The sequence below is a fragment of the Drosophila sulfurigaster genome, chromosome 2R (genome assembly GCF_023558435.1).
Source record: "Drosophila sulfurigaster albostrigata strain 15112-1811.04 chromosome 2R, ASM2355843v2, whole genome shotgun sequence".
Classification (NCBI taxonomy): Eukaryota; Metazoa; Arthropoda; class Insecta; order Diptera; family Drosophilidae; genus Drosophila; species Drosophila sulfurigaster.
The window spans coordinates 23,566,422-23,589,782 of NC_084882.1; the positions used below are offsets into that span (position 1 = coordinate 23,566,422).

At 42.1% G+C, this 23,361-nt stretch overlaps 1 protein-coding gene across 1 annotated transcript; it reads left to right on the plus strand.

Moving 5' to 3' along the window:
* The first annotated feature begins 1,572 nt into the window (after nt 1-1,572).
* Nucleotides 1,573-23,151, plus strand: LOC133837485 (rho GTPase-activating protein 100F). The gene is given in 11 exon segments (XM_062268262.1): nt 1,573-2,302; nt 9,092-9,688; nt 10,613-10,886; nt 10,976-12,076; nt 12,287-13,411; nt 13,471-13,550; nt 13,609-13,906; nt 14,350-14,606; nt 16,154-16,283; nt 16,348-17,843; nt 17,845-23,151. Coding segments are annotated over 11 exon segments (5,658 nt in total). The 5' UTR covers nt 1,573-2,248; the 3' UTR covers nt 18,091-23,151.
* Nucleotides 23,152-23,361: the final 210 nt, after the last annotated feature.

A 23,361-nucleotide genomic window follows, 5' to 3' on the forward strand; every position in this document is an offset into this window, starting at 1 on the left:
TTCGGCACTCGCCACTTGGCAGTTGCCCATTTTGCCAGCCGTTTTTGCCAGCAGCTATATATGAGAAACTCATCATCATTTCTGCATTTGGCATGGCAGCACGACACACGACAGAAGACACAAGACTTAATACAAGACAAGGCACGCCGCACATGTTGGATCAGGCGATGCCAAAGGCAAAACTGTCCCGCATACACACACAAAATTTCTATTGCCAAATGCGCGCGCTTACGCCTCCAGCACACACATACACTCGCACACTCACACACACGTACAGTGCGCAAGGCAGACGCACACACTTAAGGTTCAACAGCCCGACGATTGCCTGGCAAAGCAGCGTCAGCGTCAGAGACAGCGACAGCGACAGCGTAAGGCCCCCCAAAGCAGCCATTATCTTCGACAACGTAACCCAAAGAGCCTCGCACACACACACACACACAGACTCACAGACATTGCGTATACGTGGCGTTGCCTCCCTTTCGGTTTCATCTTTTGTCTGCAAAAGTGGCAAAATGTAATTTTTGGCATTTTCTGCTGCTGCTGTTTCAACTTCTTTTGCTGCTGCTTCTGCTTTTGCTTTTGCTTCTGCTTCTGCCACCTAGTAACCTTTCCTTTGCCCAACTGACACCCACTTTGTGAGCCTTTGCTAACACTCATTAAGACCATTTGGCGTGGGAAAGTGTCGTCGTCGTCGGAGTGGTAACAAAAGTTAACGGCATTGTTTATGAATCCATCTATTGAGAAGTGCTCAGATATACTCGTCATATAATACTCTCTTTCTATCGTGTCCATAACATTGCATTGTCATAGCTTATTGACCCTGCTTTCTTAACGAATTGCAAGTCATTATCCTTCCTTTTTTTCCCTTGCCATTGCATATTATTATTTATTGTTAGATCCAATTAGTTGTTGGCTTCTGTTTTGATTGCTTTTTCAGTTACAGTTTCAGTTTTGTTGCCGTGCAGCTGCTGCTTTTGCTTGAGTCTAACTTATTGCCACTCGCATTGGCTCGTTTTCAGTTTAATTGCTTGGCAACACTTTTAGCTTTGCCATAAATAAAGACTGGCAAGCAAGTAAGCGAGCAAGTAGTTTGCCTTGCTTGGCCTAAGCTGGCCACTCTCGCTCCTTTTGAATTTAATACCTTTTGTATTAATGAAATTTTTGCGCGTGCAAAGCAAATTATTTGCCGATGTAGACCGGAAAGTTGGGGGCGTTTTGCTTTTGAGTTAGTGAATGGCCTGCAACCACAACGAAAGCCTTTAGCCTACTGGGCGTATGCTTAACGTAAATCACAAAGTGGGAGATGAGTGGGAGAAGAGTTCACTTGGTGCGCTATTTAAATCAATTGTGTAGAAATTTCTAAAATGTTGTTGGCAAACCTGGGAGATGGTTGATGGTAGTGAAGCGTGAAAAGCAAACATAAATACATATCTCTCAGTGTGCTCGGCAACAAAAATCACTCGAAAGGAAATACACACAACACACACACACACATACTTATATACAAAAAAAAAAGAGAGAGAGCAACATACACAGACAGAGACAAGAGGCATAGAGATACAGTTATCACAGTTTTATGTGCTTATAAAATAGAAACACCGTCAAAGCGGATAAAACGATAAACCCAAAACGAAATCAAACGAAAGCAAACGAATCGTATCGAGGCGAAGACGATTGCGAATGTGAATTTGAACTGGAATACGAATAAAACAACGCTATGCGAATTAAGCCATAGACAAGCAAGACGTGTGTGTATGGCAGAAACAAACAGCAAACGAAACGTATCAAATTATAACTTAAGCACAACTTACCACCGAATCAAAGGAACCACAACCACAAAAACAAAAACAACATTAACATCGAAATCAACAATAATAATAATGCAATAAATAATCGAAAATAAATATAAATAAAATATTCTGCGAAACAAAATAAAATCGAATTGGAATACGAAATCGACGCCTTTGGGGGCAAACCAACAACAAACAACAAAAAAAAAAGAAAACTATCATTTAAATTAGAAACATAGCAAACGTGTGTGTTGGTGTGCGTGTGTGTCGGAGTGTGAGTGTGCGTGTGTGTTCTTTGTGAGTGGCAAAGACTGAATACACAAGACTTGGACACATAACACGCAACGCGAGCTGCGCATAATTTATACACGAAAAGTCCTTGCAAGGCTGCTTCTGCTTCTTCGCTTCTTCTTCTGACGTTTGCGTGGAGAACTGGCAAACTGGCTGCAGCAAAATTAATGTGTGATAGCGCCACAACAGGATGCTTTCTGACCAGAAGCAGTGGCCGCAAGGTGAGTTTCTCCCCGCTCTCTCTCTCTCTCTCTCTCTCTCTTTCTCTCTGTCACACGTGATGGCAACAAACTTATTTATTAATAGCACATTAACTAATGCTGCCTTGTTGTCAGTCTTATGAGTATTTGCTGTAAATTAACCTTTATGCATTCTCAATTTTGTTTACAATCATAACGAAAAATACGTATGTATGTGTGGCACATATGCCCTAAGGAATTTGCTGCTTTTAAAGGGCACAGCACTCTCATATCCTTGGTCTTATTACAATTGGGATTAATCCATATCATTTTCATTGTTATTTATATACACTTTTTGGCATGTTTTGCAGCTGCCAAAGCGAGCTTTGAGTTTTCAAATGTGCTGGGAATGTTGCAGCATTTTGTGGCAGAACTTTTTGCTGTGTGGATTTTTGTTGCTGTTCGTGTACAGTGAATAAAACGTGGTTAAGAGTAGAAACAGTTCTTTAATCATGATGATATGATATCAAAATTAAATCTAGAAAACAAATTTTTAAATCGTAATCTACTTTTTATAATAATTCTATGATGAAAAATTTCAAAATTTAACACAGAAGACAAAAAATTTAAGTCTAGGTCAAACCTTCAAGAATATTTATGGATTGGATATTCTTGATATAAGATTGATTATACTTTGAACAAGGAGAGAAACATTCTCAATTATTGGATGACAAACTGGTATATTTTGCACTCAATATTCCAAATATAGTAGCTATTGGCATATTTTTTTTGATTTTTGCGGTATATTCTAAAACTAATACCGCACTGTTTTGCTTTTATTCACAATGGGTAGCGGGAATCTCATAGTTTGGTTTTAAGAATATTATTTCTGATTTCTGTGTAGTTATAATTAAATGAAATGACTTCACAACGTTTGCTTAAGTACAACTCAACAAGAATTAAGAACACTCACTTAAATAAAAAGCTGACTTTTAAGTAAAAGCAGAGCGAAGGGCTTAAGTTATTTCAAAGGAATTTGTAGTGAAGTAATTTTACGATTGAAATGCGGTTTTGTGCGATGACTAACAAATGTGAGTCATTGCAATTGCAAAGGCAAACAAAAGATGTGAGAGAAATGACGGGCATTATTAAAACATGGCATCTGATAGCGCAAATGATAAAGTGAAAGTCCAGGGGCTAAACAACTGGCCTGGCATGGTGTTCTGCGGCTGTCGTTCATACTTTGTTCTCTCTCTCACTCTGTCTCTGTCTCTGTCTATCTCGATGTGGCTGCTGTTCAAAATGTCATGACTGTGCATAAAATACACATGCTCGTATCCTGACGCTGTCAGGCAGCCAGGAAACTAGCGAAGCGAACGCCTCACTCACTCGCTCACATCAAATACATTTGCCAAAAAAATATTTGCATGCCATTTTTATTTCCCTTTAATATTTATTTATATGTTTTCTACAGTTATAAGTTCTCTTGTGTGTGAGCTTTATGCAAATATTGTTTTTTCTCTCTGTTCATATTTTTTCGTTTCTTTGTTTTTTTGCGTGCTTCGCGTTCTGCGACTACTTTTCACCTCTGACCCCGAGTTGAGCTGCGTTTTGTTGTTGCGCTGCCTGCGCTTTAACGCGTAACTCTCACGGGGTTTTACTCTATGTGTGTGTGGGAGTGTACATTTTGCAGTGTTTTCTCTTTTCTTATATGTGTGTGTGTGTTATTTTTGCGTTACATCAACAATTTATGTGCTATTTATGCGGGTGAATGCATAAGCAAAATTTGCGTATAATAAATAAAAATGCATATTTTATAGACGCGCCATCAAACAAGTTGCACAATTTTATTTGCGCTTTTAAATAATTTCGCAAAAAACAAAACTCGAGTAGTTCTGGAGACGAGATGAGTGGTGGAAAAGTGCACTTAAAATATATATTTGCAGCTTTAGCAACTCGAACTACTTAAGGGCTCAGTGGCAGCGGTCCCTTCCCCTCTCTCTCTCTCTCTCTTCATTTGAAGTCCACTTCAAATATTGAAATAAAATTTCATTTAAGGTTTCAAACGTCGGCGACTCTCTGTTCTGTTGCCTGCTGTCTGCCTCCAGCTGTCTCGTCCCTGCAAAATATTTGCACACAGTTAAAATGTTTGTTTTACGTTTTGTTTTTGTCGTTGTTGTTATTGTTTTGTGGGCGCATTTGAGACACACATCACGCCCATTTTTCGGTGGGGAGGAAAAAGGGGCTGCATAATTAAATTTCTCTGTGACAGCTTTCGCATGGCGGTGTCAGAGGCGTGACACTGTGCTCGCTGCTGGCATGTTAATGAACTCCCCAAGGGGCCGGATAATGCAATGCATTTGCAAGCCTTCAAGCCGAAAGGCAACTCAATCAATTGCGCCATTTAAATACACTTACTTGGGTACATTAACACTCGCCTGAGAAGTTGCATTTCAGCTTATCCTTCCATTTGCCTTCGCTTCATTTTTTACGCCAGCAAATTGACGGCTCGACTGGCACATGCTTCACATTCTTTTCTCGCACATTTCGCTTTACGCTCTTTTCCTTGGCCTTTCATCTTTTTTGTATGTTTTGTTGTCCGCTGCTGCTTATCGTGCATTATCAGCGTGAAGTTATCTTGACTGAAATTGATTTTATGCTTTGTGCGCTTTGCGTCTAATTACATAATATGCCATTCAAAATGTGCTGTCTTTCTGTTTGCCTGTCGGCAAATTTAAATTTAATCAATAAATCACGTATACGCCACGTACAACTTTTGGGGTGGATATACAAACATATGTACGTACACATGTGTATACACACACACACACACACAAACGTTACGGTTGTCGTTCCCTGCTGTCGTTGTTGCCATTGTTGTTTGCCTTAATTTGTGGTAAACTCAAGTTGAGACAGGACCAGCACACACACACAGGACAATTTGAGGCACACAACAGAGCAGAGCGAACAGAGCTGAGGACCGAGCGAGCACAGGACATTCTGGGCCAGTGTCTTAATTGTCATGGTCGCAGCTGCAACTGACAACTATTATTAACGTAACCAGTGTCCCAACTTGCATTTGACATTTAATTGTCTACCGTGAATTGTTGAATTTTCAATTCCAGCCATCATGATACACAACAACTCGGATTTCACTCGAATAGCAGGCCAACCAAACAAAGGCGATTTAAGCAGACGTAAAACTTATGTTTTATCCAAACAAATTTAATACATGAAACTTATTGTAGTAGTCGGATTTTTGCAATCAATCACAGTCAGAGGCAGTCAGAGTCCATTGATATTATCACTTGGACAAATAAGATGACTTGCTCATATCGTGTGCGGGGGGATTAGCTTGTAATTGTATTAATTAAATGCTTGCTTTGTCTGATCACAAAACACACAAAAACAATCTAAAGCCAAGTAATTATTCAATCTAGTCTGCAAAAACAATCGACTGCAGAAATGAGAGTTTGAGTTGGAGGTTGGAGTTGAAGTCAAAGTCGCAGTCACAGTCGGCCAGTGAAGTAATCAATCAATGCGACTAGCAATCAATCAAGTTAAAGCAGACATATAGTACACAATGGCAGCGAGAAGCGACAAATGCAAAATCAAATCGCACATTGTGGCTATTGTCCTGCCGCTATTTAGGCCAACTCACAAATTATGGCTAGTCAATTATTAAAAGCGAGTAGGCCAAATGACACACGCAGCCTCGAAATGGGCAAACGATTAGCAGCTTGGCGACTAATGTATCTGCTGGATGGTTGGCTGACTGGCCTCCCCATTATTGTTGTGTGTCCTCAAAACAAATGCGCGTAGTTTTAGGACTGTACACACACACAAACACAACAGGACACACACACACCTATACAAAAATAAATAGAGTCTATTAATGGCGGGGCATAATTACAATTTGACTCAATTTCCGTTTGAAGTTTTTGTTGATTTTATTGATTTGTAGAGTCACGCAACTTCCTTGATGGCTTCTGTCGTCTATCGACTATCGACTACCGACTACAAACTGGCAACTCGCCCACGCAACTGACTTGAAAATGCTGTGGCAAGTAATTACCAGAAATCATCAATATTTAACAGCTCTTATAGAATCCCCAACACATTTGCTGCATCCAGAGCTCTCTGCTGTGCCTACCATGTCTGTTTTCAATTAGGTCGTCGCACATCGTGAACAGACAACAACACAAACAGTTAGTTGCGGGGGTGTGTCTCGGAGTGTTTGGGGGTTGTCTTTAAGTAGCTGCTGACTAAGCGCAAAGACAACGTCATGAAGTTTAAGTAACTTTGTTTTTTCTTTTTGTAAAAGACAGACGAGGCTGCCATGACTCACATGTGAGCACAGACGTTTAGCAATTTGCATTTTGCTTGGCGACAAATTGAGAACACAGTGGGGGAGTACAGAGATGGATAGCAGGGAGAGAAAATAGTGTGAAGAAGTTAGCAAGATGTCGTTTAGTAGAAAAAAGTAAGAAAGCTACAGTCGAGTGCTTGACTGTGAGATACCCGCTATACAATTTTAGTAAAAGCCAAAAAATGTGGTATACGTTAAATGAATAAACTAAAAAAAATTCTACCGAAGAATATATTTTGTAAAACAATATACTATTACTTTCACAATATACCATAGAGTTGAAAAAATAAATATACTATTTAATTCAGAATATACCATAGAGAAGAAAATATGTTATGTTATATCAGATCGCCAAACAAGATCCAGTCAAGGATCCAGGACATGGCTATATCGTTACGGGTGTTGAAGAGGATGAAGAATATATTATACTTTATTTGGTTGGAAATGCTTTCCTCACACATTTGCTACTTATACTTATAGCACCTTCCTACCCTATGGATAGGATAAAAAGTTAGTAGCGAAAAAGTCAGGAAGGGAGCGCGTCTTTCGGTGCTCTGCGCTCCATTTACTTGGCAGTTGCTTTAGCTGAACTTATTGGATTTGCCGGTTAACAAACTATGCGCTTTCTAATTAACCGCTCCAATGCGGTGTAATTAATGCCCGCTAAGTGGCTGCAGACACCCAGCAACCAGCACAAAAGTGGAAAAGAAGAGAAAGCGGCAAACCGCGAGAGTGCCAATTGCAATGAATAATTGAATGCGGAATGAATGAATGACCACGATGAGTACAGGCAAGGAGTTGCCCATAAAAATGATTGCACTGAACTTGACATCGACAGACACTGCGCCGCACTGAAGAGATGCCTCACACAGACACACATATCCACATAGATACTAAGGCACACACTCCGAGGATATAGTGCAGAGTCCTCGTCGAGCTTTGTGTGCAGTTGCCTTTGGCACTTGAATGTGTCCATTTTGTGTACTGACCATGGCTCAACACGCGATGCACTCAGCAAGCATAGCATAACAGACACACAAACACACACACACACGCATACATTCTCACTTGCATACAGAATGTGAGGTGAGGTGTAAGGCTGCGAACTGTCGGGTTATTCAAGTATTTGGGCAACGTCCATGTTCCCCTATTGAATACAGTTGTTCAATTCAGCGCAGCGCAGCCACGCCCTAACACGCAAGTGGGCGTGTTGCAAGGGGCAGGAACAACAACAACAACAATAGCAACAACATAAACATGCCAGCGAAATAAGTGTGCTAATGATGCAATTCTGAAAGTGTGCATTATTTATTTATCAGTATCATTTGCAAAGCGGGCCAAAGGCGACAACGCGACACTAAAACATCATTGCAGTAAACACACTTTAATAGTTTAATGTACATGCTGGAATTCATATACAAAACTCGCTCTGAAAGAATGCCTATTTAAGGAGCGGCGGAGAGCAGAGCTGGGAAAGATGGGACATTTGAGTAGAAAACTTCAGCGGCAGCTGCAAAACTTTGTCAAAGTTGCACAACATCAACACAATAACAATAACAGCAATAACCAGAGACCAAAGACCAAAGAGCAAAAGAGCATTAGAGCGAGAGACGACGAGGACGAGGTGCGAGATGTGAGGTCGTAGTTTGAGCTTAGGAGGCGGCAGCATATGTCAAAGTTTGGCAATTTCCAAGATTTTTGCCCGGGGGCGCACATGATTTGCTGGGTAACCACAGTGGGAACTGGCTAAAGTGTACACTTGACTGTGTGAACTCTCTCAACTCGGATTTGACTGCAGGCCACACACACAGTCAACGACAAGTTTGGCTGGCCAGCCTGGTTGCTTTGCTCTTTTGGCCCCTGGCCCGGCATTAATCCATTAAAAACTTCGTTGTGGCAGCAACTTCATTTGAAGCAAATACCAAAAAGAGAGAACCGAAAACTGTGGTCAAACTTGTGCATTGTTGCTGGCGTGTGACATCATCATCATCAGGCTCACGTGCCACAGTTTTTCCTTTTTGCATTTTTTCGGGGTACAGTTGCACAGTCAAGAACTCTGTGGCAAGCAAGAAATTTGCCGTGTTGTGTGACTCGAAATTGCTGTTGGTGTGGCAAACAAAACGTCAAACTATGCAATGAAATAATTATTGCATACTTTTTTGGGGCCAACTCAATAACTGTCAGCTTTGTGATTGCGCCTCCAATTCAACTGCAGCTGCTGTGAAGTTGGCCTAATGAATGCAAAACAAAATCTTTTAGCGCGGCTTAAGTGGGCGTGGCAGCAGTAGCAGCTGCAGCAGCAGTGACAGCTGTTAGAGCTCCCAGCGCAACGCAACAATTAGCTTAATTTATGCAACGACGCGTTGCACTTTAGATTTGCATTAAGCTGCTGCGCGCATACATTAAAATACTCGAATACAAAACTTTTACTTAACTGGCGTTGTTTTTTCGTTTTTTCGCAGGAGAATGGAAGATCAGTTCCTGATGTTACTGCCAGTCCGGGCCGTGCACCGCCCGGTCCGCTGCCCGCCAATCAGCTGTCCGGCTTGGGCAACCAGCAGCAGCATCATCTTGCCAACCAGCAGCAGCAGCAGCAACACCAACAGCAGCAGCAGCATCATGGCAACCAGCAACAGAATCGCAATCAAAGCGGCAACTCAAATGCCACCGGCGGTGGCAAGGATCCCGTGTTGCTGCAAGGCGACTTTCGCAAAGTCAGCGGCATCAGTTCGGAGATCTTTCGTCAGATAGAAGCCGTTGAGAACGATCATGATCCGAATACGGCGGCTGCACTCGAGGCCGTCGAGCGACGCGGCGAGATGATTGTGCGCATCCTGGAGCCACGCTCCATGGGCAGTAAACACGCTGTCGATGCCGCCCACAAGCTGATGAACAAGGCCGATGGCCGGCATACCGTGCAACTGGTCGAGATCGTTAAACGGCCCGGCCAAACCTTAGGTCTCTATATACGCGAGGGCAACGGCGCCGATCGCACCGATGGCGTCTTCATATCCCGCATTGCCCTCGAGTCGGCGGTCTACAACAGCGGCTGCCTTAGGGTAAGTTTTTGCTTAAGAAAGTAAAACACAACTACATTAAATTTGAGTTGTCTAGAGTGCAACTGATTCTACTTCTGTGAAGATTCAATTATGAATAGAAATAAACTTGCAATTAGCATACTCTAAAAACTTTCTAAACTAATTTGAAATCACAATTGACCTCAATTAAGACTGCTTCAACTGTTTCTGTATAGAAATAAATGTCACCTTTGCCAATTCTAAAAAACTTGCAAGAATACTATAATAAATTTATGAGTGCAATTGCTACAATTTCATCTTCTCTCTTCATAGAAACAAATGAACAAGAAAACTGTTCTAATTCTTTCGGAATAGAAATTAACTTAATATTTATTGCTTCTAAATCACACAACAGTACATAACATCATTCAATCAAGCATTATTTCTGAGAATGCTATCTTTTTCAATACATTATTGATAGGTTATCTTTTTCAATAGGCAAATCAAACAAAATAAATAGTTAAACACTTTGGTACACTTTTGTGCGTGGTCATAGTCTCTTAACTTTAATGTCAATATCAGTTTCGATACATCATTAATCGATATTTATATATTAAATACACTGCAATTTCCAACACTTTTTTAACCCTTTCCAAATAGACATTTTAGCTAAAGAACAGTTCAATTCATTTCCATACGCAGAGAAATCGTTCTCAAACCCGACTTTGTCGTTAATAATATAGACGCAACTATTGCGTGCTTCAAATCACGATAGGATTATAATGTTTGTGAATGCTTTTACGACTAAAAGTTGTTATCGACTCAAATTTGGACATTCAAATTGCTTAAAAATTAATGAAAGCGAGTCAATGATTATTACAATTATAGACTATAGCTTATGGATTTTAGATTATAGATTCTCAATGGTTGTAAATGTAAATTGTTTGCTTTTGTTTGGCTTGGCAGGTGGGCGACGAAATCCTGGCCGTCAATTTGGTTGATGTCACACATATGTCGCTCGATGATGTCGTCATCATCATGTCAATTCCTCGACGCCTGGTGCTGGCCATACGCCAGCGGCGTGGCAATCGTGGAGCCGGATCGCCGGGACCGCCAACGTTGTCGCGACCGGAGCAGAAGCCCCCGCCGGTGGTCGTGATAAAGCGTGATCTGCGAGACGAGGATCTGGATGAGACGGATCGAATGCCGCGCCCGCGTTCATCACGTGAAAGACGTACAGGTAGTTTAAAATGAGGGCCGTGTATAAAATGCTAATCGATGTTCCTTCTCTCTTTCCCTCCCTCCACCACTAAACACTCACAACTTTAGGAGATGGCCGCGAGATGACCGAATCACGTTCAAGACTGGGCCTGGGGCTGAACAACTACAGTCCGCAGTCGGAGCAGTTGGACATGTACTATAACACGCGAGCCGGCGTCAATGCCATGGGTGAGCCACCCAATTGGGGATACAAACCGCCGCCGCCGCCCTCGCAATCGGTCATCACGGAGCAGCCCACCAAGGGACATGCGTTTGCCCCGTCGCACGCCTACTATCAAAATGCTGGCACACTGGAGAGTCTCGCCGAGAAGGTGCACGCCTTCTACCCAGGTGCACCGGGTCAGCCTGTGGGTCCATCGCGTCGCATGTCCACGGGAACGGGCAACGTGGGCTTGGCCCAACAGCATGCGCGCTTCCCGCGCTCCGGTTCCGATCAGCACTTGCCACGCGTCGAGTATGCGGACTATTCGAACTCGCTGGGTCGTCACTCGTTGCTGCGCTCTAGCCTGAAGCCAGGCACTGGCGCACCCATGCCTGTGGGCGTGGGCGGCACCTTGGGTCGCTACGGACGCTACGAGCAACAGCGTGGCGTGGTGCCCAAGTACGGACCGCCAGCTGCGGGCGCACAGTCGCTGACGCGACGATCGCGTCCGAATCTGGACTACTCCAGCGACACGGAGGCCACGATTGGCCCTCGGCCCAGTTACTACTATTATAATCGACCCGCCATTGGCAGCATGCCGCGTGGAGCAAGTGGCGTGAGCAGCGGTGCAGCTGCTGCGGCGGCTGCTATGCTGGCCGGTGGCGCCGATCTCAACAAGTTCAACTCACTGCCCAGGGAGCGTCCGGGCGTGCGCTTGCAGGGCATTAGATCACGGCTGGGCGATCGCCTGATCGATGAGAACGATGGCAACATTTCGGCGCCGGAGTTTGATGCGCGTCGTGGCCGCGATTTGCGGCAACGCATCAATGCCAGTCCTGGGCCCTCGATCTTCACGGCGGACGAGTATCGCGCTTGGCTGCGACGAGCGCCGAGCAGCTCAGCCATTGCGGAACAGATGCGCATGACTCGGGATATGTTCGCTCAGCCGCGTCCACATCGGTTCTCCTGCAGCGCCGAGAACATCCACGACGCACTACGAAATGTAAGTAGACTAAAAGTTACTAAAAGCTCATTGAAGGGTTTGGTTAAATTAAGCAGCATTATCTTTCATTTCAACTTGTCTATTATTAAGAAGTATCCTTAGGAATTTTCATGTTAAATAATCCCCGCATTTCCATTACATTTTTGTCATATTTTCACCTCAATACTCTTGCCATATAATAATGCCCCTTTTTCTATACTTCTCACAGACCGAGAGAGTATTTACTCAAGCAGAACGGGCATACTTGGCGCCGGCACCCTGGACCGCAATCTCGGCCTGACGCGACCCATTTCAGCCTTGCCCGTGCGTTCGATGTCCTCTCAGCACATTGGCGGCGCAGGTTCCATACGCTCGCCGAGCATACGACGCATGCGTCAGCTGCTGGAGTTGTCCGCGGGTCCCGCTAGTCCCAGTGGCAGCATCATGAGCACCGCTGGCCATCAGAGTCCGGCGCCCACACCGAGCGCCACTTTGCCGCGTCCGCATCGTCAGATCGACATCAATCCGGCTGAGTTCGCCAAATACAAGCTGGACAAACCAATTGTGGACATTGGCGGCATCTCCGGCATGCTCTGGATACACTTGCTCGCCGGTCGCGGACTGCGAACAGCGCCAGACATGGGTGCACAACATGCAGGCGCCGGAGTGCCAGTGGCACCGACACAGACACGTGATCTCTACTGTGTGATTGAGTGCGATCGCGTGCACAAAGCTCGAACGGTGGTACGATCGGGAGATCTGCAGTTTGACTGGGATGAGTCCTTCGAACTGGATCTAGTGGGCAACAAGCAGCTGGATGTGCTCGTCTACTCCTGGGATCCACAGCACAGGCACAAACTGTGCTATCGCGGCGCCATCTCATTGTCCGCGGTGCTGCGACAGTCGCCTTTGCATCAGTTGGCGCTGAAAGTGGAGCCGCGTGGCACGATCTACATACGCATGCGGCACACGGATCCGCTGGCGCTCTACAAGCGACGTGGACTGCCCAGCTTACGGGCAGGCTACCCAACACTATTCGGTGCGGATTTGGAGTCGGTGGTCAACAGGGAGTCGAAGGGTGCGCCGGGTTGTGCGCCAGTGCCGGTGGTGCTGCGACGCTGCGTGGAGGAGGTGGAACGGCGCGGTCTCGATATAATCGGACTGTATCGTCTGTGCGGCTCGGCGACCAAGAAGCGTCTGCTGCGGGAGGCCTTCGAGCGCAACAGTCGTGCCGTGGAATTGAGCCCGGAACACGTTCCTGATATTAATGTTATAACCGGTGTGCTCAAGGACTATCTCAGGGAGCTGCCCGAGCCGCTGTTCACGCGTTGTCTCTTCCAGATGACAGTCGATGCGTTGGGTAAGCTTTTCAAAAGTGCAATTATTGAGAGATTGACTAATTTGTAATACTCTAAACAGCTGTTTGCCTGCCAGATGATCCCGAGGGCAATGCGAAACTGATGCTTAGCATACTCGACTGTCTGCCCAGGGCGAATAGGGTAAGTTCTTGACATAAGAAACAATTTGTCAACATTAATTAATTCTCGTTTTTGTTAGGCCACCCTTGTGTTCCTGCTCGATCATCTATCGCTGGTGGTGTCCAATTCGGAGCGCAACAAGATGTCCGCTCAGGCGCTGGCCACTGTGATGGGCCCACCGCTGATGCTGCATTCGGCGAGTGCGCAGCCGGGCGCTGACATCGATCACGCCCAGCCGATAGCGGTGCTCAAGTATCTGCTGCAGATCTGGCCGCAGCCACAGCAGACGCAGCATCAGCAGCTGGCACAGCACAGCGGCATGGTCGGTGGCATGGCCAATGCCAGCAGCATGAGCAATATGGCGGGTGTTGCTTCAGGTAACGTAATCACGGTGTCAATAATGCCAATGCCAAAGCCAACTCTGTCCAGTCCAGTCCTAGTAATACACCAACACAGACACTAGACACACACATACACACACACACGCAAACACAAGAGAAGTCAGAGAAGGAAGTGAGAGAAGAGAGAGAGAAAGGAAGAAGTTTTAGTGGCACTTTGAAACACTTGCAACAGTTTCGTTCCGCTTTGAATGTGCAGCAAGCAAAGAGCAGTTAATCCCCTGTTTGAATTATCACACACACACACTTTGTTTTAAAGGCGGCACAGAAACCGTGCACATACACACACACACACACACATACACGCATACACATTGAAACACACACAGACAAAACACTGTTGATCATGCCCCCAAAAGTCCCTCAGCCACAAAATGATCGTTCACATTAATATTGATTAATACAGAGTCCTATGTAGACAGGTCGGCGCGGCGAGTCAACAGGGCAGCGTGGAAGCAAAGTCAGTGCGTTGCCAGCGGACAGACAGCAAATACTACTGCAGCAGCAGCAGCAGCTCATGGCGGCACAGGGCAACCTACTGCGCTCGTCCACTTCGGTAACCAACATACTCTCCCAAGGCCATCATCAGCTCTCAGCCACAGCCAACAATCATCTGTATCAATCAGTAGTGGGTCAGTTAGCTCAATCGCATCGAGCCTTGCAACAAGCGGTGCAACAGGTAAACAAACACTAACAACAATAACAACAACAACAACAACAATGCAACACTAACAACAAAGTAACACTTGATAACAAAGCAGACAAAAGTCTTTCAAGGGAACTTCCGATTATCGATTTGTACTCTGCCAACTTTATGGCTTTTTGTCCGATACTCAATCTGTGTCTCTCTATGGGAATTACATGTCACACACACTTACACACAAATACAAGAACTCTAGACACACACAGTCACAAACATGTGCAACATTTTCAAACAACTCTTTCTTGCTCTTCTAACTTTTCCTGTTGACCGTTTGTAAAAGCGTAATTTCATTTCAAAACAAAATATTTATGATCTCAAATAATCTTGCTGAACAACTTTATATACTATAATTTATAAAGCATTAACTCTTGTTCATTTGATTTGTGCTTTTTTGAAAGAAAACAAAATGATTTTCATGATTTGCCATCAAAAAGTTTGATCGACGTTGTAACTGTGAACAATATATCTATATATATCCAATATATACGTATTTCTGTATTAGTCTGTAACATGTAAAAAACAAAAAACAAAACAAAACTAATCATAAATATTAATTGATAACAAATAATGTGATAACGATGTTGATGAGCGATGTGATAATTGTTAACGGCGTGTTAAGCATGATTGGCCCACTACTGGTAAAAAATGTAACATCTCGATATAGTATTAATCGCATATTACGTATACGTATACTTTTAATGCCAATCCAATATACTACTCGTATACTCAATGTACACTCATTCTCAATCGTACTTACCATGTTAACATTTCGCCTCACACACAACCATCTAAATCTACAATTTTGACATTGTACAAATCTCATCAGCCGACTGTAGAATTCTCCCTCCAGATAGCGTAGAGAACTAGAGTAACTTCCCACAATCTGCACTATCTGACTAGCTTAACCAACTCTGAGTTCCGTTCGAATCCCATTACAGCAATCAAGTTGTCCGTGTTTTTTTGTGAAACTCATTTCCCCACCACAAAAGTACTTGTAGAAGTCGTTTTGTAGTAAGAATTGAGTTAAACTCCAGGCGTGAGCTTATTACTCCTTTTTAGTCCCCGCCCGCCCGTTTTATTCACGCTTTAACTGCACATTACTGTCGAGTCACCCTGTTTTGCATGCGACACCCTTTGCACCATCCACAGTTATTCACATAAACGAAACCTCTCACCACATCATAACTCATGGGATTGGATTGAAACAAATTCGTTAACAAATTGGCCGCACCTCGTTTAATGTGCAAGTGTTTTTTATAAAGTGTGTTTTTTGTCTATTGTATATGTACTTTTTGCCACACACTCACACTTGCACTGACCACAACAACCAGACACAAAGAAAATTCAAAATTCAAATTCAAAACGTACACAATTTGCACCAAAAGACCCGAAAGATACTCGTACAACGTTTGTCTCCTGTTTCCCCCCAGCAAATATTACCACCTAGCCCATATATATTTTGTTGTGTATTGTATCAATTGCCAATGTTTTGCCTTTGCTTTCTTTCGCGTGATCTCTTGCAGCCCTATCAATTGGCGGCCTCAGCGGTCTCAGCAATTCCCGACCAATCGCCACTGCCACTTCCAGGCACACCCTCCCCCGGCAGTAGCTCAGCGTCGACGGGCTCCGGTTCGGGCTCGGGCTCCGGCAAGAGTAAGTAACGGAGTCTCAACTCTTTGGAAAGATCTCTCAATCATTTTCGAACGAACTTTAACAGGCACTGATACCATCAAGCGCGGTGCCTCGCCAGCCTCTGTTAAGCAAGTGAAGATCATTGACACGCCCAGCCCGTATTCCATTGTTCAGAAGAAGCCGCCGCTGCAGAAGGATGCGCCCGTTGACATAACCACACCCACTGGCCAGTCAGAGTTGTCAGGTTTAGCTGCAAGCAGCTCAACCAATCGCAAGGGCGTTGACTTCTATGAACCGCACAAATCGATCTCGAAATCCGGCGAGGACACATACAGCTCCAAGTACAACAGCAACAACATCAGCAGCAGCTTGGACACCACCAGCAAGAAGAACAACTACACAAACAACAGCAGCAGCTATTCGCATGGCAAATCCTCCACAGCTGCCAGCAATGCCAATGGCACCGACGACTACAAGGCCATACGCAACAAGTCGAGTGCCACCTCGAGCAGCAGTTCATCGCAGGCAACGGTGCTAAGTGCTGGCTCCACAGCCACCTCGGCACCGACCACCTCATCCGATGACTCCGACGACTTGATCTCGTACAAATCGTCGGCCTCCACTAACGCATTGCTGGCCCAATCGCAGGCGATGACTACCAGCCAACTGATGTCGAAATATCTGAAGCGTGAGCCACGCGTGCAATTCACGCCCATCAAGTCACCGGAGTCACCATCGCCGCCCGGCGGTGGCGATGGCTTGCCCAAGGGCACCTATCAACTTGTGACGCCCAGCTCCAGCACCAGCTGCCTGGCCAGCAAACCGCCGCAGGCGAGCACGGGTGCCATCAGCAAATACACAACATCAACGGCCACAGAGGCGAGCACCAACAGCAGCAGCAGCAAATTGTCGTCGCCATCGCGACTGGCCAAAGATAGCAAGTCGAGTGGCGGCGGCGCAGTAAGTAGCTCCACCACCAGCTCCTCGTCGCTGGTGTCGAGCGGCAGGCGGCTGTTTGACAGTCTCGCCTCGTCGTCCTCCTCCGAAACGGAGACAAAGACTTACATTGGCGGCACCACCGTTGCCAGCGGCTCCAGCAGCACCACAACCTACACCACGAACGAGTCTAGAAATCTAGCCAGCAGCAGCAGTAGCAAATCAACAGGGTCAGCAGCGGGATCGGGATCAGAGCACAGAAGTTTTGGTAGTGCACTGTTTGGCAGCAGTGGCCTGGGCAATGGCAATGGCCATGGTCATGGCCACGCCAGCAGCAATAACCATAACAGTCCCTTTGCCAGCACCAATGGCAATGGCAGCAGCAGCAGCAGCAGCCACAATGCCATGCACTTGTATGGCACACTGCCCAAGAATGGTGTTGCCAATGGCAGCAGCAGCGGCGGTGGCGGCAGCGCCGGTGCCACATTGTTTGGGGCAAGCAGCTCGGCGAGCTCCTCTTATCACTCGGGCAGCGGCACTGCGAGCAGCAGTGGCGTTAGCTCCATGACTGGCTCCACGAATAGCTATGACTTCTATACCAGCGGCAGTTCGAGCAGCCATAGCAGCTCACGGCCATTGGCCAACGGGGGGCAACAACTATCACACATTGGGCACGTATAGGGCGCAATATGCGGCCACCAATCCCTTTCTCGATGCCTTCGACGAGAAGCCCAGCAATGGTCATGCCAGCCAGGACAAGCATGCGTTGAGCAGCGAGAAGACGGCGGCAGCGACGTCCTCTTCAACTCATCAGCGTGCCTCCATGGTGGCGGCCTTTCAGTCGTCGGGCGACTCAAAGAACGGCAGCGATGAGTACGATGATCTCAAGTGAATGTCCCACATAGAGCGGAAGTTGCCGAAAATAGTTTTTGGGGGGCAATGTAGTTACACAGAAATGCTGAAAGTGTTCTTTTGGAGTATTTACAGTTTACAAATTTACAAACAACACACATATTTGCAAAAACAAAAAAATACAAAAAAAAAATAAAATAAAATAAAAATAACTCAAAGCTAAACTTTAAACGAAAAGAAAACAAGCTATAATGAAACTGAAAAAGATTAACGAATTTTGAAGATCATATTAAATTACGCATACGCAGAGGCAACGGCTGCATAAAATGGCTGCCAAGCTTTAAGTGTTAGTGTGATTTGTGAGTATATTTGTGTGCATGTGTGTGTGTATGTGTGTGTTGTGTTCAACAGCTTTGCCTTAGCAGCATTTACATATCTGTTAAGCTCAACAGTTGGCAGCCATTTTGTTGCTACGAAAAAATATATCAACTACTTATTAAACTGACATAAACATTAACGAACAGTATTCGAACCAAAAACTAAAAATGGAAAGCTTAACCCGATTAACGATTTACGATATTCGATACCCGGCAAAATAAAAAAGCAAAGATAAAAGTATACAAAATAAGTAACAAGAGAAAACATTTAAACATTTAGAAAAGCTAAACACAAAAGGTTGAGTGCGCATTTAATTATTTTTTACATATACATACATAGAACACTTAACGAATGATACAGATTTGCTGATAATACGGGGGGCATGCATAAATGGAGCGAATTAACACTTTTCTCCCCACAGCAGCCCTCCTCTCTTAACACGAGTATGTTAGCTTATTTTACGACTACGACGACCAAATCTCTTAACTATTAAAGACGTATAAATTTAGCTAAAATATTGGACAATTTTTCGAGCAATATATTTGCCTACAGTGTTTCTCTCTAAGCCTCTCTTAAATATATACTTACATACATCATTCACCCAGATAAACGGATAAAAGGCATTTATTACACTTCATACTACTTCCACAGAAGTTCGCTTCTGTCCTGTTTCATTCACAAAACCAAAAAAAAAAAAAAAAAAAAACACAATTACATACGGCATACATACATAAAATAACATACATGAATTTATTGACAAATCGATGTGCTTAGTTTTTTGTATGAAACAAAGTCTGATATACACACTAATATACAAGAATACGGTATATAATATTCTTAAACATAAATATACAAGAAAAAACATAAAAAATATACATATATATACATACATATATATATCTATAATTATATAGCTATATATATATACATATACAGTGACAAAAAAACTAAAACACGCTTTGCGACTACAACAAATGAAGAGTCTACAAATTTTACAGCCATTTTTGTGTTTGAATACTTTACTGCTTTTTATAAACTGGCATACGATACGAAAAATGAAGCAAGTAATCCGCGTGTGCAGAACTAACTTGACTAAATCATAACATAACAAATAAATAATAATATACTATAATTCTATTTGATAACAATTCCTATTAAACTGTAAATACCCACAATGTACTTAAAACTCTTGTGCTTTCATGCCGGTCGATCAGCCGATCGACAAATCTGCTAATTCAGCTGATTTACTAGTTAACTGATCCAATATAGTCATCAAATTAACTTTTCAGCTAGTCAGTCAGTCTGTCAGTCAATGTTTGCCAGTTAAACACATAAACACATATATTATAGTTTCTAGTGATAGGAATAGTAACGAACCTAACCTTAGGCTTTTGCTAGTGCATTTGTAGTGCAAAGAATTATTATTTGACTTAGGAAGCCAGGGAGCATTGTAAGCAATAAATACATAAACAAAAATACTATTATAGAAATATATTCCCAACAAATTAGAAACACCGAACATTATGGAAAAGCGTAAACACCAAATGAAAACATGGGCAGCATAGCATAGACTAAATGCTTATGTGAAGTCTAACATATATGTGTATGTCTATAATATGATACGAGTATGTGTAGCAGGTAGACAAATTTAAGTTAGTTACCTAATGAAACACCAGCATAATCATTCGTCTTCATCAAAGTACAACTTTCTATAAACTCAATGAACAACATCAATCTACATATATACTACATAATACATAATTGCAGCTTAGATTCCGATTCAGATCAGATTGACATTCAAATCAATTAGAGAAACATAAATAAAAGAGAAAATTATGCGTATAGCCAAATCAGTGCATTATTTGATATTAAACATGAATATTTAAGTAAATGTGCGCAGAGATCTTATAATTATTACCACGACGATGATGAGGATCGCGATTTTAAATAGCAAATTATTCGGTTAATTGTTGTCACACTTATTTTATACGAAACGAAACAAGAAAACCAAAAAGAAACAATTTTAAGTGTTATACATGAAATACCAAAGAGTTAAAAACAACAACAACAACAATAAACATAACAACACGAAGAAAACCTAGTTGAAGCTAATTAATTTTTATATACGAGTATAGTAAATTGTTGATTATTAAATATAGCGCGTAGTGTTTTTAAAAGCAACAACTAAGCTAACAACAATTTGTCGACATGTTCTTTTTTTGACATTCATTTGATAAAACTATAAAATTATAGATATTTCCACTATCGCCTTTTTTTCAATATGAATTTATTAATATACATTTTCGTTTTATTTGATTTAATCAAGCTTTAATCGTTGAACGACTAAAAAAATTGTAACAATTCGATCATATATTCTTAATCGAAACAAAAACAAACTCCTTCAATTGATTTTCAAATTGTTGTGGCTTCTTAGTAATAGCTGAGCTTTAGATAAGATACAAGCGTTGCCGGCAGGCTTAGTTAGTGTTAGTTAATTGTGGTGTTCGTGGTGGTGGTGGTGGTGCATGTGGTGCAAGTGGTGCAGGTGGTGCTTGCTGAGAGGCTGTTGCATGCGATCGATCGGTTTGCGCTTTAATTGCTGCGTATGTTTATTGTTTGGACTGTGCTCTGGGCTTGATCTGCTTGATAATTATACTTGTACTTCTCAAAACAAAATATATATATGTTATGGAAATATATCACTGTGTCATATCGTACATACTGTATAACAAGTAGGGGACGCCAAGTTTTGGGGGGAGAGTATCAAATGATAACTTGTTGAAGCAAAAGCAACTTAACCTTAAGAAATATAACTAAATTAATAGCGGCAAAGCAGCAACTATAGTTAAATAAAAAAAAATAAAACAAAACCAAAAAACAATATTCAATTGGCAAAACAACCATTACAAATTGTATATGCATTTAATTTAGCCTAAATAATTAATAATTAAATACACAAAAATTAAAAAAAAACGAAAAGAAAGGAAAAAATAAACACGCAAAAAGAAGAAGAAATATGTTAATGGCATTTAGTGAGCAAATATGAATTGATAAATAATAATATGAGTACACAAAAAGCCACATGAAATTAATGTTAGTTACCAGAACAAAGCAAAAGAAAAAACAAAAAACAAAAAGAGGGAAAAACAAAAACGAACTAATTTATTGAAATGTATTGCACAATATTGTACACTTATAAATATTAGTGAAAAGTAACTAAAACTTAATAGAAACGAATACGATGGCAGCAGCAGCGCTAGCGAACAATACTTATATGTATGTAGATCCCTAGATCCCTCGAACCCTGACCGTACCCAAGCCTTTGTTGTCAATTTTTTGTATCCTATTTTGAAAATATTGTACTTACCCATCCACACACCCAATTATGAGTATTGTTTCGGAATCCGTGTCCATGCATACGAGTACTCGTAACGGCTCAGTTGTACAATAGTTTGAATAAGTTGGATAGTTAATACACCCCAGTTAAGTATATAAGTATCGACTTATGAATAAGTATGTGAATTTATGTGCGTATGTATTAAATGTGCCTAAAGATATCATTTTTTTTTTGTGAAAAAGCAGGGAGATCTTTTCTTCGATTTGAACCTAATACAAAACACAAACGCAAACACTTTTTTGGGGATTCAATTTGAATGAACAACTTTGATTCGCAGCACATTTGTGCAACGATTTCTTTTTGACGAACTTAGAACACACACTCACAAAAACAAGATGGAGACCAAATGCTCAGGGCTTAGCGAGTTATTATAAACAAAGTAATATACAACAACAAAACAACCAAAACAATGTAATGCAAAACCTATTTAAGAACTAATTGTAATACACATCATGAGCATGCTCCATTATAGTTAACAAGTACTAAGCATTTCACTTGCGATTATTGGCTTTAGTCATTCTGCAACTTCAACAACAGCCGCAACAGCAAAAATAACAACAAATACAACACCATTAACATCAACAACAAGAACAAGAACAACAAAGTGAAGAACAAGAACAATCCAGAAAACAAATTTACAAATCCAAGCAATCAATTTTGTTATAAAGACTGAATGAATAAATCAAGAGAACACAACTCCCTAAGCAACCAGAGAGTTTTCATATCAAATGACAAACATTTTTCTGCAATCCCCAAATGAAAGAAAAACTTCAGTTAGAGAAACATTCCAAGAGAACTTTATTTATTTTGTGACCTTTTCTAGCGCGTTCATAATACAAAAAACAAATAGTCAAATATAGCAAAAAAAAACAAAAAAAATAATAATTCAAATATTACCACCAGCATTTTGCTACAAACAAACTATAACTAAACAAAAATGCAATAATAATAATAATATTACAAGTAATAATAAATATAAATGATAGTCTACAATATACATACTAGTTGAGAATCGTATTAACGCAAGTGGCATTGTACTTTAACGTAAAATTATCGACTAGAGAATAAAGTCATACGGATCACAAGAACTTTGAATTTGGAAATGTTTTTTGAAACCCACCATAAAATAAAATAGAACTCAAACGACAAATCGAGGCAACATACTACAACAATGTCCGCATTATTATTTATCGATTTCTTTTCCCATTTCCAAATTCAAAATACATCAGAGAAATAGATACAGCAATATATCTCAATGTTTAAAAAACAAACAAACAAAACAATGATCGAAATTGAATTCAAATTTTTGATGTACATATGCATACGTATCGGAGTTACATACATACATACATATATGTACATATGCGCAGCAACAAAGCTAAACCAATCCAAGCGAGAACAGATAATACTCTGATTTACCACTGCCACAAAGAAAGAATTAAAAACAAAAACAAAAATAACAAGTGAACGTTATCGTTAACGTTATTATAGTCATAAACATACCGCGCATATACAACACATTCAATATGTAGGTGG